A 12,650-nucleotide genomic window follows, 5' to 3' on the forward strand; every position below is an offset into this window, starting at 1 on the left:
ATGATCTCACAGCTTATGGGTTTGAGCCCCGCGTCAGGCTCTGTGCCGACAGCTCAGAGCCTGGAGCCTGCTTCGGATTCTGTGTCTCCCTCTCTCTCTGCCCCTCCTTCGCTCACTCTCTGTCTCTCTCTGTCTCTCTCTCTCTCTCTCTCAAAAATAAACATTAAAAAAAATTTTAAGTGTGCGATCCACTGGCACTTAGCACACTTACAGTGTTGTGCTACCACCACCCGTATCTGGCTCCAAAATATTTCCATCCCCCAACAAAGGGAAGCCCGTTCCCCACTCCCCACGCCCCAGTGGCCACCGATCTGCTTTCTGTCCCTATGGATTTTCTAATTGTGGACATTTCATATTAATGGACTCATACAATATATGGTCTTTGTGACCGGCTTCTCGCACGTCGCAGGATGCTTTCGGGGCTCACCCATGGTACACTTGCGTCAGTGCACCAGGCCTTTTTAGGGCCGAGTCACCGTCCGTTGTATGCCTGGACCACATTTCGTTTCTCCATAGCTGTTATGCTTTTGAAATGAGTCCGTCTGGGAAGCAAGGCAGACCTCAGCAAATGCTCGTTCCCCGGTCCTGTTTTGCAGCATTCCTGTGCACACGATATTTGACAGCTGCCCGCAAGGCAACGGCATCGGGGCCATAGCCATCACCCGGGACGCCAAGTACCTGGCAACCATCTCAGATGCTGAAATCCAGGTACAAGGCCCTTCGGGTCGGCCTTGGTGGGCTGGCTGGCCTGTCGTGCGTCCCGGTGGGCAGCTCTGCTCAGGCCACACGGCGTGTGGGATGCTCTCGTGACCGGGCTCCTTGGCCCCTTGTCAGGGGCTCTCAGTTCACCCAAGTTACAGGGTTACCACGGCAGGTGTGGAGTACTTCAGCAGCCTTCAGGACCTTTCTCATTCTCCTCTATCTGCTGTTACAGAAAGTTTGCATCTGGAGGTGGACGTTAGCAGTGGAAACGCCAGCGTGTGCTCTTGACCTTCCCAAAGAGTATGGGTTTCAGGTGAGCTCAACTGAAGTCTGTAAAGCTCTGCCCGCAGCGACGCCGAGCCCAGGTCAAAACCTACTTTCTGTTTTACTAGTTTTGTTACGGTGCACTAGAGGTCGGAAAGAAACAAAACAAAACACTTTCATCTCCATGATCTCGTTTTATTTTTGAGGCTAGTGGCAGTATTTTTCTGAGCACTTGTTACGTGCCAGATTCTGCCAAGTTCTTTACATACAATCCATGCAAACATGCTGGGTCGGAGTCGTTACTTTAGTAAGGCCTGTGGAATGCTACTGTTGTTAGATAATTTGTCTGAAGTCACCAGCTAGCAGCCGTTCTTACTCTAGAGGCATGCTCTTAGGGGCTCTTCATATCCGGGAGTTGTTATTAATCTCGGTTTGCTTGAAGTAACTTGCCAAGGGCACCCACAAAGTTTACCCTGCTGTGCTGCATTGTCTTACTCATATTGCATCCTTCATTCATCGCACACTTGCTGAGGGCCTACTATGCACCAGACACCGTGCATGCCGCCTACCTGGCTTGCAGGACCTGGAACCCAGTCAGAGGGTCTGGGTGACTAGGCTCAGCCAAGCACACACCATACCGCAGCCTTATGTCCATTTCTCTCCTTCTGCTCACCCCCCCAACTTTCCTCCGCTTCCCTGGAAAAAACTTCCTTTTTTTAAAAATTTATTTTTTATTTTTTTATTTTTTAAAATTTACATCCAAATTAGTTAGCATATAGCATATAGTGCAACAATGATTTCAGGAGTAGGTTCCTTAATGCCCCTTCCCCGTTCAGCCCATCCCCCCTCCCACACCCCTTCCAGCAACCCTCAGTTTGTTCTCCATAGTTACGAGTCTCTTCTGGTTTTTCCCCCTCCCTGTTTTTATATTATTTTTGTTTCCCTTCCCTTATGTGAAAAAACTTCCTTACGTGTTTTCTAAGCTGAGCTGATAGGGTAGCCGCCACCCCATGTGGGTTTCTCAATTGGGGCAAAAAATGCCTCTGAGATTTTGATAGAGACTGCAAGGAATCTGTAGATCGCTTTGGGTGGTTACTGTTCTCGGAACAATCCACGGGCACGAGATGTGTCCATTTACTTACGTCTTCTTGAATTTCCTTCAGCAGTGTTTTATAGTTTGCAGTGTACAAATCTTTCACCTCAATTTATTCCGAAGTATTTTTATGCTATTGTAAGTGGGTCCATTTTCTTTTTCTTTAAAAAAAAAAATTTTTTTTTAATGTTTATTTATTTTTGAGAGGTAGAGCATGAGCAGGGGAGGGGCAGAGAGAGAGTGAGACACAGAACCCGAAGCAGGCTCGAGGCTCTGAGCTGTCGGCACAGAGCCTGATGTGGGGTTTGAACCCACGAACCGTGAGATTGTGACCAGAGCTGAAGTTGGGTGCTCAGCTGACTGAGCCCCCGCCGGGCGCCCCCTTGGATCCATTTATTTTCTTAATCTCCTTCTCGGATTCCTCATTGCTAGTCCTGTGTATAGAAACTCAGCTTATTTTGTGTCCTGAAACTCTGCTGAATACCTGCGGCTACTTAAGTTTAAGTCAATTGAAATGAAAGAAAACTACAAATTCATTTCCTCAGTGTCACTACATTCCAAGTACTCATTAGCCACATGTGGCTAGTGGCCGCCGCTTTCGACGGCGCAGATTATCAAACGTCTCCATCTTAAGGTAAAGTGTTATCGGACAGCATTGCAGATAGCCCTAGGCCTGGATGGACTCCCCCCACAGCCTGCTTTGCGTCCCGACTGAGCAGGCTGGACGTGGCTGGAGAGAACCACCCAACTAAGCCGATTCCTTTTACTTGGCATCGAGCCACAAATGTGGAGGGAGCTCTCAGCACTGCCTGGCCATTCTAGTAGGCTGTCTTTTTGGTTTCTAGAGACAACAGTGTCATATCGTCTCCTCCTTCCTCTTCGGTCCTTTCTCTTTACTCTCAGCTGATGGTTTCTCTCATTTTTCATTGAGAAACTGAGAGCCATTGGATACAAACACTGGCCTGCTCTCACCCCCAGGCCTACAACCTGCCTTCAACCTACCACCTTCTCTTATCCCTCTCTCTGCTTGAGAGCCGGCTGCACTGGATCCCTCCCCACTCACGCGGCCCTCGCCTGCAGTGATCAGCTCTCCCTCTGCTGGGTGGTTACCCCCTCCACAAACACACGGGCTTCAGTGTCACTCTTCTTTGGAGAAGAAGCCGCCTCTGACGGTTCATGTCCCTCCAGCTCTCGCCCGCTGCGCCTCTTCACGGTAAAACGTCTGAGAATGACTGTCCGCACTTGCTTTCTTCCTTCTTTATCTTTTTTGTGCCCCAAACATTTGGTCTCTTTATGTTTTCATTGCTAAATAAGGTGTCCATGTAAAATGTGTACATTTTAAGGAAGAGAACGAAATGTACCTGTGTGCTCACTGGTGGGTCAGGTAAGAGGACATCATCCAAACCCTGAGTCCCTTTGTCCCCCTTCCCCAATCTCATCTCCAGCCTTGCTTCCCAACTTAACCAGTGTCCCAGGTTTTGTGTTACACATTCCCTTGCTTGCCTTTACACTTTTCCCCAGCAATGTACGTAGCCCTCCGTACTATCCTATTTTGTCTCACCTGTTTTAATCTGTACATATTTGGAGTCCTAACTGCTTCATTCTCTCCGCCTGGTTTCTGAGATTCATCCATGTTGATTATTGAGCTGTAATTCATCAGTTCTCACTGCTGTGTAGTTTCTCCTCGTTTGAGTACAATACAGCTCATTTATCGTACAGTCGATGAAGATTTTGGTGTTTTTCATCTGTCTTCCGCCCACCCACGGACCTACGGAAACTGTCCTTATCACAGTCGCTGGTACTTCCAAGTCAGATGAGCACGATTAAGTCCTCAGGTGCATCCCTGCCTGGGGGCATTTCCGGCTCTCTCACTGGCCTTCTTTCCCAGGCTTTTCTGTGGGCTCTTCCTCGTTCACTGCCTACCTTCTACGTGTTGGCGGTCCTCAGAGTTTAGTTGTGGGAGCTCCTCCTCTTGCTACACCTTCTTCCCGGCTGTTCTCATCCATTGCCATGGCTTTTAAGTACTGTGTACCCCCCAGGTACATCCCGAAATCCTGCCTCCCTTCTCTGTTTCTACAGCCATCACATCCACCTGCATGACTACAACATCCTCCCATCTGATCTGGGTTCGGTTTTGACGCACTCCTACCAGCCTTCCTGTGGCAGCCAGAGCAGGCAGTTTTTGCTTTTCTTTTCTTTTCTTTTCTTTTCTTTTCTTTTCTTTTCTTTTCTTTTCTTTTCTTTTCTTTTCCTTTTCGTTACGATTTACTTGTTTTTGAGAGACAGAGACAGAGCACGAGCGGGGAAGGGGCAGAGAGAGGGAGATACAGAATCTGAAGCAGGCTCCGGGCTCTGAGCTGTCGGCACAGAGCCTGATGAGGGGCTTGAACTCACCAACCCCGAGATCATGACCTGAGCCAAAGTCGGACACTTAGCCCACTGAGCCATCCAGGCGCCCCCAGAGCAGTAGTTCTTAAGCCAAACAAATTATATCCCTCTCTTAAAATCTTTCAGTGACTTCCCATTGGCATGGGAATAAACTTAAACTCCCCCTCCACCTGTCTCCCAACATCTATCTCCTGTTTATTAATGTTTTATTAGTTTCCATACCCTAGAATTGTACAGGAATGGACTCTTTTTGTGGGGGACTCCGGCTTCTTTCACTCAATTTAATTTTTGAGATTCATCCATGTTGTTACATGTTTATTCCTTTATATTATTCTTTGTGTCCTTTATTGAGTTAATGCTGAATGGTAGTCGTGTGTTGAGTGGATATGACACAATTTGTTTATCTATTCACTGTTGAAAGACATTTGCATTGTTTTCTTTCTATCTCTAGCTGTTGAAAACAAGGCTGCATGAACTTTCATGCACGAGTCTTTGTAGGGATATATGCTTCCGTTTCTTCTGGTAATTATCTTTGTTTTTGAAGGTTGTTCTCCCTAACTATAGGATTTTAGGCTGGTAGTTATCTTCTTTCAATACTCAGGATATTATTCCACTGTCTTCAGACTTACACCATTTCTATTGAGAAGTCAGCTATCAATCTTATTGTTCCTTCCTTTGAAAGCTATGTGTCTTTCCTTCCCCTCCTGCCCCAGTCTGGATGCTTTTATGATTTTCTGTTAGTTTTCAACAGTTGGCTTTTTTTTGTTTTTTTGTAATTTTTAAAAAATATATTAAAAAATTTTTTAATGTTTATGTTTGGGGGGGGGGGGAAGGGCAGACAGAGAGGGAGACAGAATCCAAAGCAGGCTCCAGGCTCTGAGCTGTCAGCACAGAGCCCAATGTGGGGCTTGAACTCACAGACTGCGAGATCGTGACCTGAGCCGAAGTCAGACGCTCAACCGACTGAGCCACCCGCTCAGGTGCCCCTGAGCACCTGATGTGTTTCTGGAACCTGTTTTCCAGGGCAACCGGCTACAGCCCTTCACCCCAGGTTGCAGCCAGCCCCTCCCCGCTCCACATACATACCCTGGCAGGACATGTGCCTAAGTCTCCCGAGGGATTTCAGCCGTGTTGTTGCTATTTGATTTAGTTCCTGCATTTCATGGTTTCCTCGCTTCCATAGTTGCTGCAGGGCTCTTTGGGAAGAGAGCCAGGCAACCCTTGCTATTCGCTGCCTTGGCAGGAATCAGAAACTCCTTCCAGTATTTGGCATTCATTCCAAGTTACCTTGTGGCCTTGTCAAATTTAGAAATGTGGATGCAGCAGTTTTTGTCCAAAAGGACACAGAGTAAAGGTTATTAGTGAATATTGTTCGACTTTTGCTCGTTCCAATTTACAGATGATGAGTTTTAATAAATAAGACTAAATGAGAAAGGGAACACATTTGAGACCATTAATTTTAACACTCGATGTTTAGATTATATTCCTGTTGTTTACAAAATGCCATGTCTTTTCTGTTTTATATTCCTATCCAGTTATTTATTATAATAAAAATATTATTTAATTTTAACAGTTTAGCCAGAGAGAAACAGAAAATTTATTGTAATGTAATATATTTCTATACTTTATATTTCAGAACTACCTTATTTTTAATCCAACAAATAATAAAGAATTGGTGAGCAATAGTAAAACACAGGCAATATATTATTTGTGGGTAAGTAGAAATATTTTTGTTTGTCTTAAATATGGGACAAGTATGTGTTCATTCTCTAAATACAGATATATTGGTAATGTAACAATATAGTATCCACTTAGGAAGCAATAAATATGTATTGAAATGTTTTTTATGTAATTACAATTTTAATTTTAGCCCCACTGGAAATTAGTGTATTAAGTCAGAAACAGATAATTTAAATTTAATTTAATTTATTTAAAAAAAAAATTTTTTTTTTAACATTTATTCATCTTTGAGAGACAGAGACAGAGCATGAGCGGAGAAGGGGCAGAGAGAGGGAGACACAGAATCCGAAGCAGGCTCCAGGCTCTGAGCTGTCAGCACAGAGCCTGACGCAGGGCTCGAACCCACGAACCGCGAGATCACGACCTGAGCCGAAGTCGGACGCCCAACCGACTGAGCCACCCAGGCGCCCCTTATTTAATTTTTTAAAGTAATGAGTCAAATATTTATTTAAACGTACTTAACAGGTTTAAAATGCGGGGTTTTTCAAGACCTTGGTTTTTATAGATAGGAATTAGCAAACAGATCAGCAATATGTATACTGATACAGGGTGGAATCATGAGATTAAAAAAACATCGAAAGTTAAATATAAACTTACCACAGGACTCAGGAATTCCTAAATGCAAGAGAATGTAAAACAGGCAAGCCAACAAATACTCACATACAGATGTTCATAGGGCAGCATTATTTGCAATAACCAAGAGGTAGAAGCAAGCCAACTGTCCATCAGCTCACGAATGCAGACACAATGTGGCAAATCCATACAATGGAATATGATTCAGCGATAAAAAAAGAACGAGGCACTGACACCTGCTGCAATGTGGGTGAATCTCGAAAGCATGGTGATGGTGCTAAATGAAGGAAGCCAGACACAGCAAACCACATACTGTATGATTGCACTGATATGAAATGTCCAGACCAGGAGAATCCAGGGGACAAAGTGCAGAATGGTGGTTGTTGGGGGCTCCGGGAGCCGCACGTGGGACTGCTTCATGGAGAGGGGGCTTTCTTTCGGGGTGATAAAAGTGTTCTAGGACTAGGAGAGGTGATGGCTGCACGGCATTATTAATGTACTAAATGTCACTGAATTATACACTTTAAAATGGTAAATGGTTAATTTTATGTTATGTGGGTTTTACCTCAGTTAAAAATGCAAAACGAAAACACTGATTGAATGAATCACTGATTTTTCAGTGGTAGTCATTACTTCCAGTATTTATTGTAGCTTTAATGCCTTACAAATGTAGAATTCAGATTTGCATTCATTCCCATTTAAAGTCACAACCATTTGTGGCATTTTTTTTACACATTTGCTTTTCTTTCAGAATGTTTTCAGATGTTCCTGGAGGCAGCAGGCTCCCTTATCTATAGAGATTGCAAAGCTCTGAGCCTGTTTAGATGCATTTGTTTTGATTTTGTGGTTATATTCTCCTTTTGGAAACCAGGTTTTTTTTTTTAGTAGTGATTATTTTTTCTGTACTTAATAGTGTGAAGAGAGAGATATACTTGCTCACAGTGCCCCACATTTAACAGAAAAAGTGAGTATGCCTGTTCCACTTTTATATGTCAGAGTTTGTGCAGAGTAAATATGTATGTGTGAGCTTAGTCGCTTTGGGCTACTCTTGGTGTCTTGATATTAAACCACTGGGAAATCATTTGAATTTTTTTTTTTTTTTTCAACATTTTTTATTTATTTTTGGGACAGAGAGAGACAGAGCATGAACGGGGGAGGGGCAGAGAGAGAGGGAGACACAGAATCGGAAACAGGCTCCAGGCTCCGAGCCATCAGCCCAGAGCCTGACGCGGGGCTCGAACTCACGGACCGCGAGATCGTGACCTGGCTGAAGTCGGACGCTTAACCGACTGCGCCACCCAGGCGCCCCTCATTTGAATTTTTTACTTGGGTCCTTCACCATATTGAATTGCCAGCTGAAAATAATGGACTTTTGTTCAAAATAAAATATTATGGAAATGATAGTTGACTACCCTGAGAAAATACCCAAAACAGCGATAGATTTGTGTGTGTGTGTGTGTGTGTGTGTGTGTGTTGTGTGAGACACAGAATGAAAATTAATTTGGAGTGATATAATAGTTGAACACGAGTGGATCCTTTTTAAGCCACCCAGTTTTCAGAGCAATAAAACCTGATGTGGGGTATTGGGAGGTTTAAGAACCAGGGGGAAGGCAGTGCAGCAGGGGTTGGAGGAAACTGTTTGTCTTGCCTGCTCGCCTCCAGATGTCCCGTCCAAGGTGGAACTGGGGTCCTGTCTCCTACAGCATTTTCTGCATTTGACACCCATGTCACCTGCCCCCGGCGAGCATCTTATGGTGTTTCTTCTTTCATTCTTCACTCTTGTTATGATTTATAGGAACTTATTTTTTAAGAGGGCATGCCAAAAAAAAAAATATGAGATGGATGAATACAAGGAGAGAATATTCTGTCTGCAAGCTCTTTTTCATAAATCAAAGTTTTCGCAAAATAAAGTCAGTTCTCATTGTTCGTGGCAGTTACGTTGGATCAAGTCTCTGCAGACCTCAGATAGTGAATACGAAGTCATTGCTCCTAGGTGAAATACACGATTAGGTTCCTGCCGGCCTCTGGTCATTAACATTTTCGTCAACAGATAGATGCATAACTTCGTTTTATGTATGTTTTTGTTTAAAGACACCATATTTAATATGTAATGTTGATTCACTAACTTTGACTCACGACCGACAACTCTGGAACATATGCCTGAATGAAGATTATCTCACTCAGGTCTGTCCCCTGGAAGGCACATCGTAGCCTTCCTGCACTCAGGAACGCTACACAGCATTTCAGTGTCTTGTTTGGGGCCAGTTTAAGTACTGAAATCGCCAACAAAAAGCACCTCATAACTGCAAACAACATGGCACTAAACAGACCACGAAAAGGACACTTGTTTACAGTTTGAGAGCTGAAGTAAGGCAGAGCGCATCCTCGCTTGACCTCAGCTAAGAACGTGCGCCTAGGGAGAGTCCAGTTTTTTTGCCTCTCTGCACATGTGCACGTCCGCAAATGATCATCGAAAGTCCCACAAGGATTGATTTGGGTTATAAATAAATTTCAGCGAGGAGGTGAAGTTGCAGATACAGAACCCACAATGAGGATTGTCTGTAGTTTGAAATGATGAAAATGCCTTGTATTGAATCAGAGCTGCTCTTAGAAAGAACTTGATGCCCTTGCTTAACTAGCTATCGTTTTCCTGACCCTCTTGTGTTCAGGGCAATAGAGGTAAACCGTAGAGTCTTCTCTGCGTAGTTGGGAGAACCGGGCAGCAGACATGCTGTCTTGCATGACAAAATGTGGAGTTTCTTTGATTTACTCATTTGTTAAATATTCACTGTGGGGCTCCACTCACTGCTTTGGGTTCTTTCTATGCTTCATCTCTAAGATGTTGCCTAAGAGAGATGGCCTAGTGCCTTATTTTTTGTAGCACACATTTCATAAGGAGTCAGGGGCATTTCTGTACTGTATGGTACTTAATTTCTACTGATGGGAAAAAAGGCTATAATTATGAGACTGGGATAATTACTTTATGATATCTTACAACTGGAGCATGCTCACGACAGACATTAGTCTCTTTATCAGTCTCTGAAACCCCTTACTCTGAAAGTAAGAGAAGTTGAACAGGTATAAACAAGTGATTAACCACTCTTTCATTTGATTTAAGCAAACAGTTTAATTAGCACAGTACATAACCCTTCACTTGGCTCTGAGCAAACCTTCAGAGGCTCAGAACTGCCTGCACCCCGGCAATCCACCAGGGAGAGATTTGTTAGTGATTGTTTTGTTTAAATTTTATCTTTTTCCTACTGTATTTCAGTGTAATATTATAAAATGTCATATTGATAAATGTTTTGTTTTATATTTATTACCAACGGTAACTTGTAATCTGTCTTTTGAAATGCAGACGTTCAACAAGCTCGTGGGAAAATTAACCCAGTCAGTCTTTCATTTGAATTTAACACAAATACTCTCAGCAACAATGGAAGGGAAGCTGGTTGTCTGGGACATATACCGCCCCCCATCGTCTGCCTCCGCCTCTCTGGACTTTCCTCATATCAAACCTTGTAAATTGGTTCATTTGCAGAAAGAGGGCATCACTGTGCTTACTACAGTTGATAGGTAATTAACTTAATTAAAAAGTAGCTATCAAGGATTACAAAAGTATTTTAAAGCCCTTTTGGATGTATACATGTATTTTGTATATGCATAGAATATTTCTGGGGAAATTCGTTATTAACTGGGAATGTTTGTTGCCTCTGAGGAAAAGAATGGAGAAGTAGGATCAGGGTGGGGGTTAGATTCACCTCTTTTTATAGTCTCATTTGTACTAATTGGTTTGCTTTTATTATTATTTTTTTAATCATGGGCATATATTACTTTTAAAAATCCCTTTGTGTTGGTGAAACAAAAAGTAACTTGTTTTTCCTTCCACACTAGTTAGACTTTATTTTGCACCCTAAATTTTACATACTTTAATTTTAAGAAAATAACATGAATAACTATGTTGGGGTTTTTTTCTGATTACAAAGTAACACTTACCAGGGTCCCTGAGTGGCTCAGTTGGTTGAGCCACTCAGGGACCCTGACTTCGGCTCAGGTCATGATCTCACGGTCTGTGAATTCAAGTCCCATGTATGGCTCTCTCTTGTCAACACAGAGCCTGCTTCAGATCCTCTGTCTCCCTCTTTCTGCCCCTTCCCCACTGGTTCTCTTCCCCCCGCCCCTCTCAGAATGAATAAATAAATAAATAACACTTACCCATTATGAAAAGATGAAATACAACAGACCTTTATGGATAGAAAGGGGTTCACATTCTAGGTGCATCTGTTCCCTGCTGAGGGACCCTGGGCAAGGGACTTTGCTGAGCCTCCATTTTTCCATCTGTAAAATGGGCATAACAATACTATCGCTCTCAGAGTGATTTTATGGGGATTTTGTGAGACAAAGCATGTAAAACTTGTAACACATCGTCTGGCACAAGGGAGCCCTAGGTGAAAAAGTTAGTATGCTAGGGAAGTTCCCAAAAGTGATGGAGAAAATTGCCAAATGACAAGGACCATGCCCATATAATTGGAGCCACTGTGCCATCTGCTTTCCAAAAGCCCTGCTTTCATTTTCATTTCTTTTAATAAAGGGAGCAGTGAGGGTCTGGCATGGCTTTTCAAAGAGAAATGTAAATTGCCGTCCTCAAGTAGTCGTGTGGAGAAGACGGTGATGGAATTGCTGCTGCTGATGAACCAACCTTTAATTACTTGGGGGTTAGGGCCAGTGAAGACCAGGCCTCTGTTCCGCTCTCTCCGTGTTAAATAAAACCCAGACGGGACCAGGGAGCCCATGAAGGGAAAGGTCTTGAAAATACTTGGCTTGTTTTGCCTTTTCTGTCCAGCAGAGGGCAGTGAAAGGTGTTCTAGCCAATTACTCTGCCCACCTGCCTCGCTTATTAATCAGAAACCTCATTTAATCACTTTGCATATATGAGAGGAAATTCATCCCCCTGTCCCCCCCCCCCCAACAATTAGAATTACGTTAGAGGCTTTTTTAAAAAAAGCCCATTTGGAATGGATCTGAGGACTGGAAATAAAAGCCATTTTGTCACGCGGCACTGCCTTTGGCTGTGATGACTGGACAGGGTTTTACGATGGCTCTAACAACAGTGCCTTCTTGTAAAGCAGCTTGTGTCCTATTGCCAGGCTGGGTGATATCGGAGGGCTGGTAGACGGTTTCACAGCAGAGAATGTAAATCACTGCCCATTGCCACTGCACATGGCTGATCTGGGAAGGCAGGGAGAGTAAAGCAAGAGCACAGATTTTGCATTAGGTACACCTGCATAGTCTAGCCACAGGGCCTGATAAAGTTGCCTTGTATAAGTATGTCCCGTACGTTACTTGGGATATACTTAAGCTAGAAGATTACTCATTGTTTAACTGAAATTCAAATTTAATTGGGCAACCTCCATTTCTATTTGCTAAATCTGGCAAACCCAGGCCTTGAGCAAATTTCTCAACTTCTCTGAGCCTGAGTTTCCTGGATGTAAAGTGGAATAACAGTAAAATCAGCCTTGGATGGTAGTATGAAGTCAAGTTTTTACAATTCCCAGAGTCTGGAGCCTGACATATGATTAGCTGTTCAATAGATATCTGGTCCTTACTACAGTTAGCTAGCAAACTCACGTTTTTCTCCATTTCAGCTATATTGTCACAGGTGATATTAGAGGTAACATTAAGTTCTACGATCGCACCCTGTCCATTGTTAACTGGTACAGCCACTTCAAACTGAGCTCCATAAGGACCCTGTCCTTTTCAAAGACCCCAGCAGCTCCGCCTACCGAAAAATCAAACTATCCTCCAGACTGCACTTTAAAAGGTGACCTTTTTATCGTAAGGTAAGTTGTTAATGAATCTAGTCATTTGAGTGGCCAAAAAAATGATTGATGTC

The 12,650-nt window shown here is 43.4% G+C and overlaps 1 protein-coding gene across 3 annotated transcripts in view; it reads left to right on the forward strand.

Annotated features, from left to right (window-relative positions):
• Positions 1-12,650, forward strand: part of CFAP251 (cilia and flagella associated protein 251) — a 69,180-nt gene that overhangs the window by 16,807 nt on the left and 39,723 nt on the right. For all 3 annotated transcript variants that reach the window (XM_058691326.1, XM_058691324.1, XM_058691325.1), the window contains 6 exons: positions 597-708; positions 935-1,015; positions 6,084-6,161; positions 7,674-7,724; positions 10,119-10,333; positions 12,403-12,597. In XM_058691326.1, the coding sequence (XP_058547309.1) occupies positions 597-708; positions 935-1,015; positions 6,084-6,161; positions 7,674-7,724; positions 10,119-10,333; positions 12,403-12,597 (732 nt within the window). The remainder of the gene's footprint in view (positions 1-596; positions 709-934; positions 1,016-6,083; positions 6,162-7,673; positions 7,725-10,118; positions 10,334-12,402; positions 12,598-12,650) is intronic.

The sequence above is a fragment of the Neofelis nebulosa genome, chromosome 11 (assembly GCF_028018385.1).
Source record: "Neofelis nebulosa isolate mNeoNeb1 chromosome 11, mNeoNeb1.pri, whole genome shotgun sequence".
Taxonomy (NCBI): domain Eukaryota; kingdom Metazoa; phylum Chordata; class Mammalia; order Carnivora; family Felidae; genus Neofelis; species Neofelis nebulosa.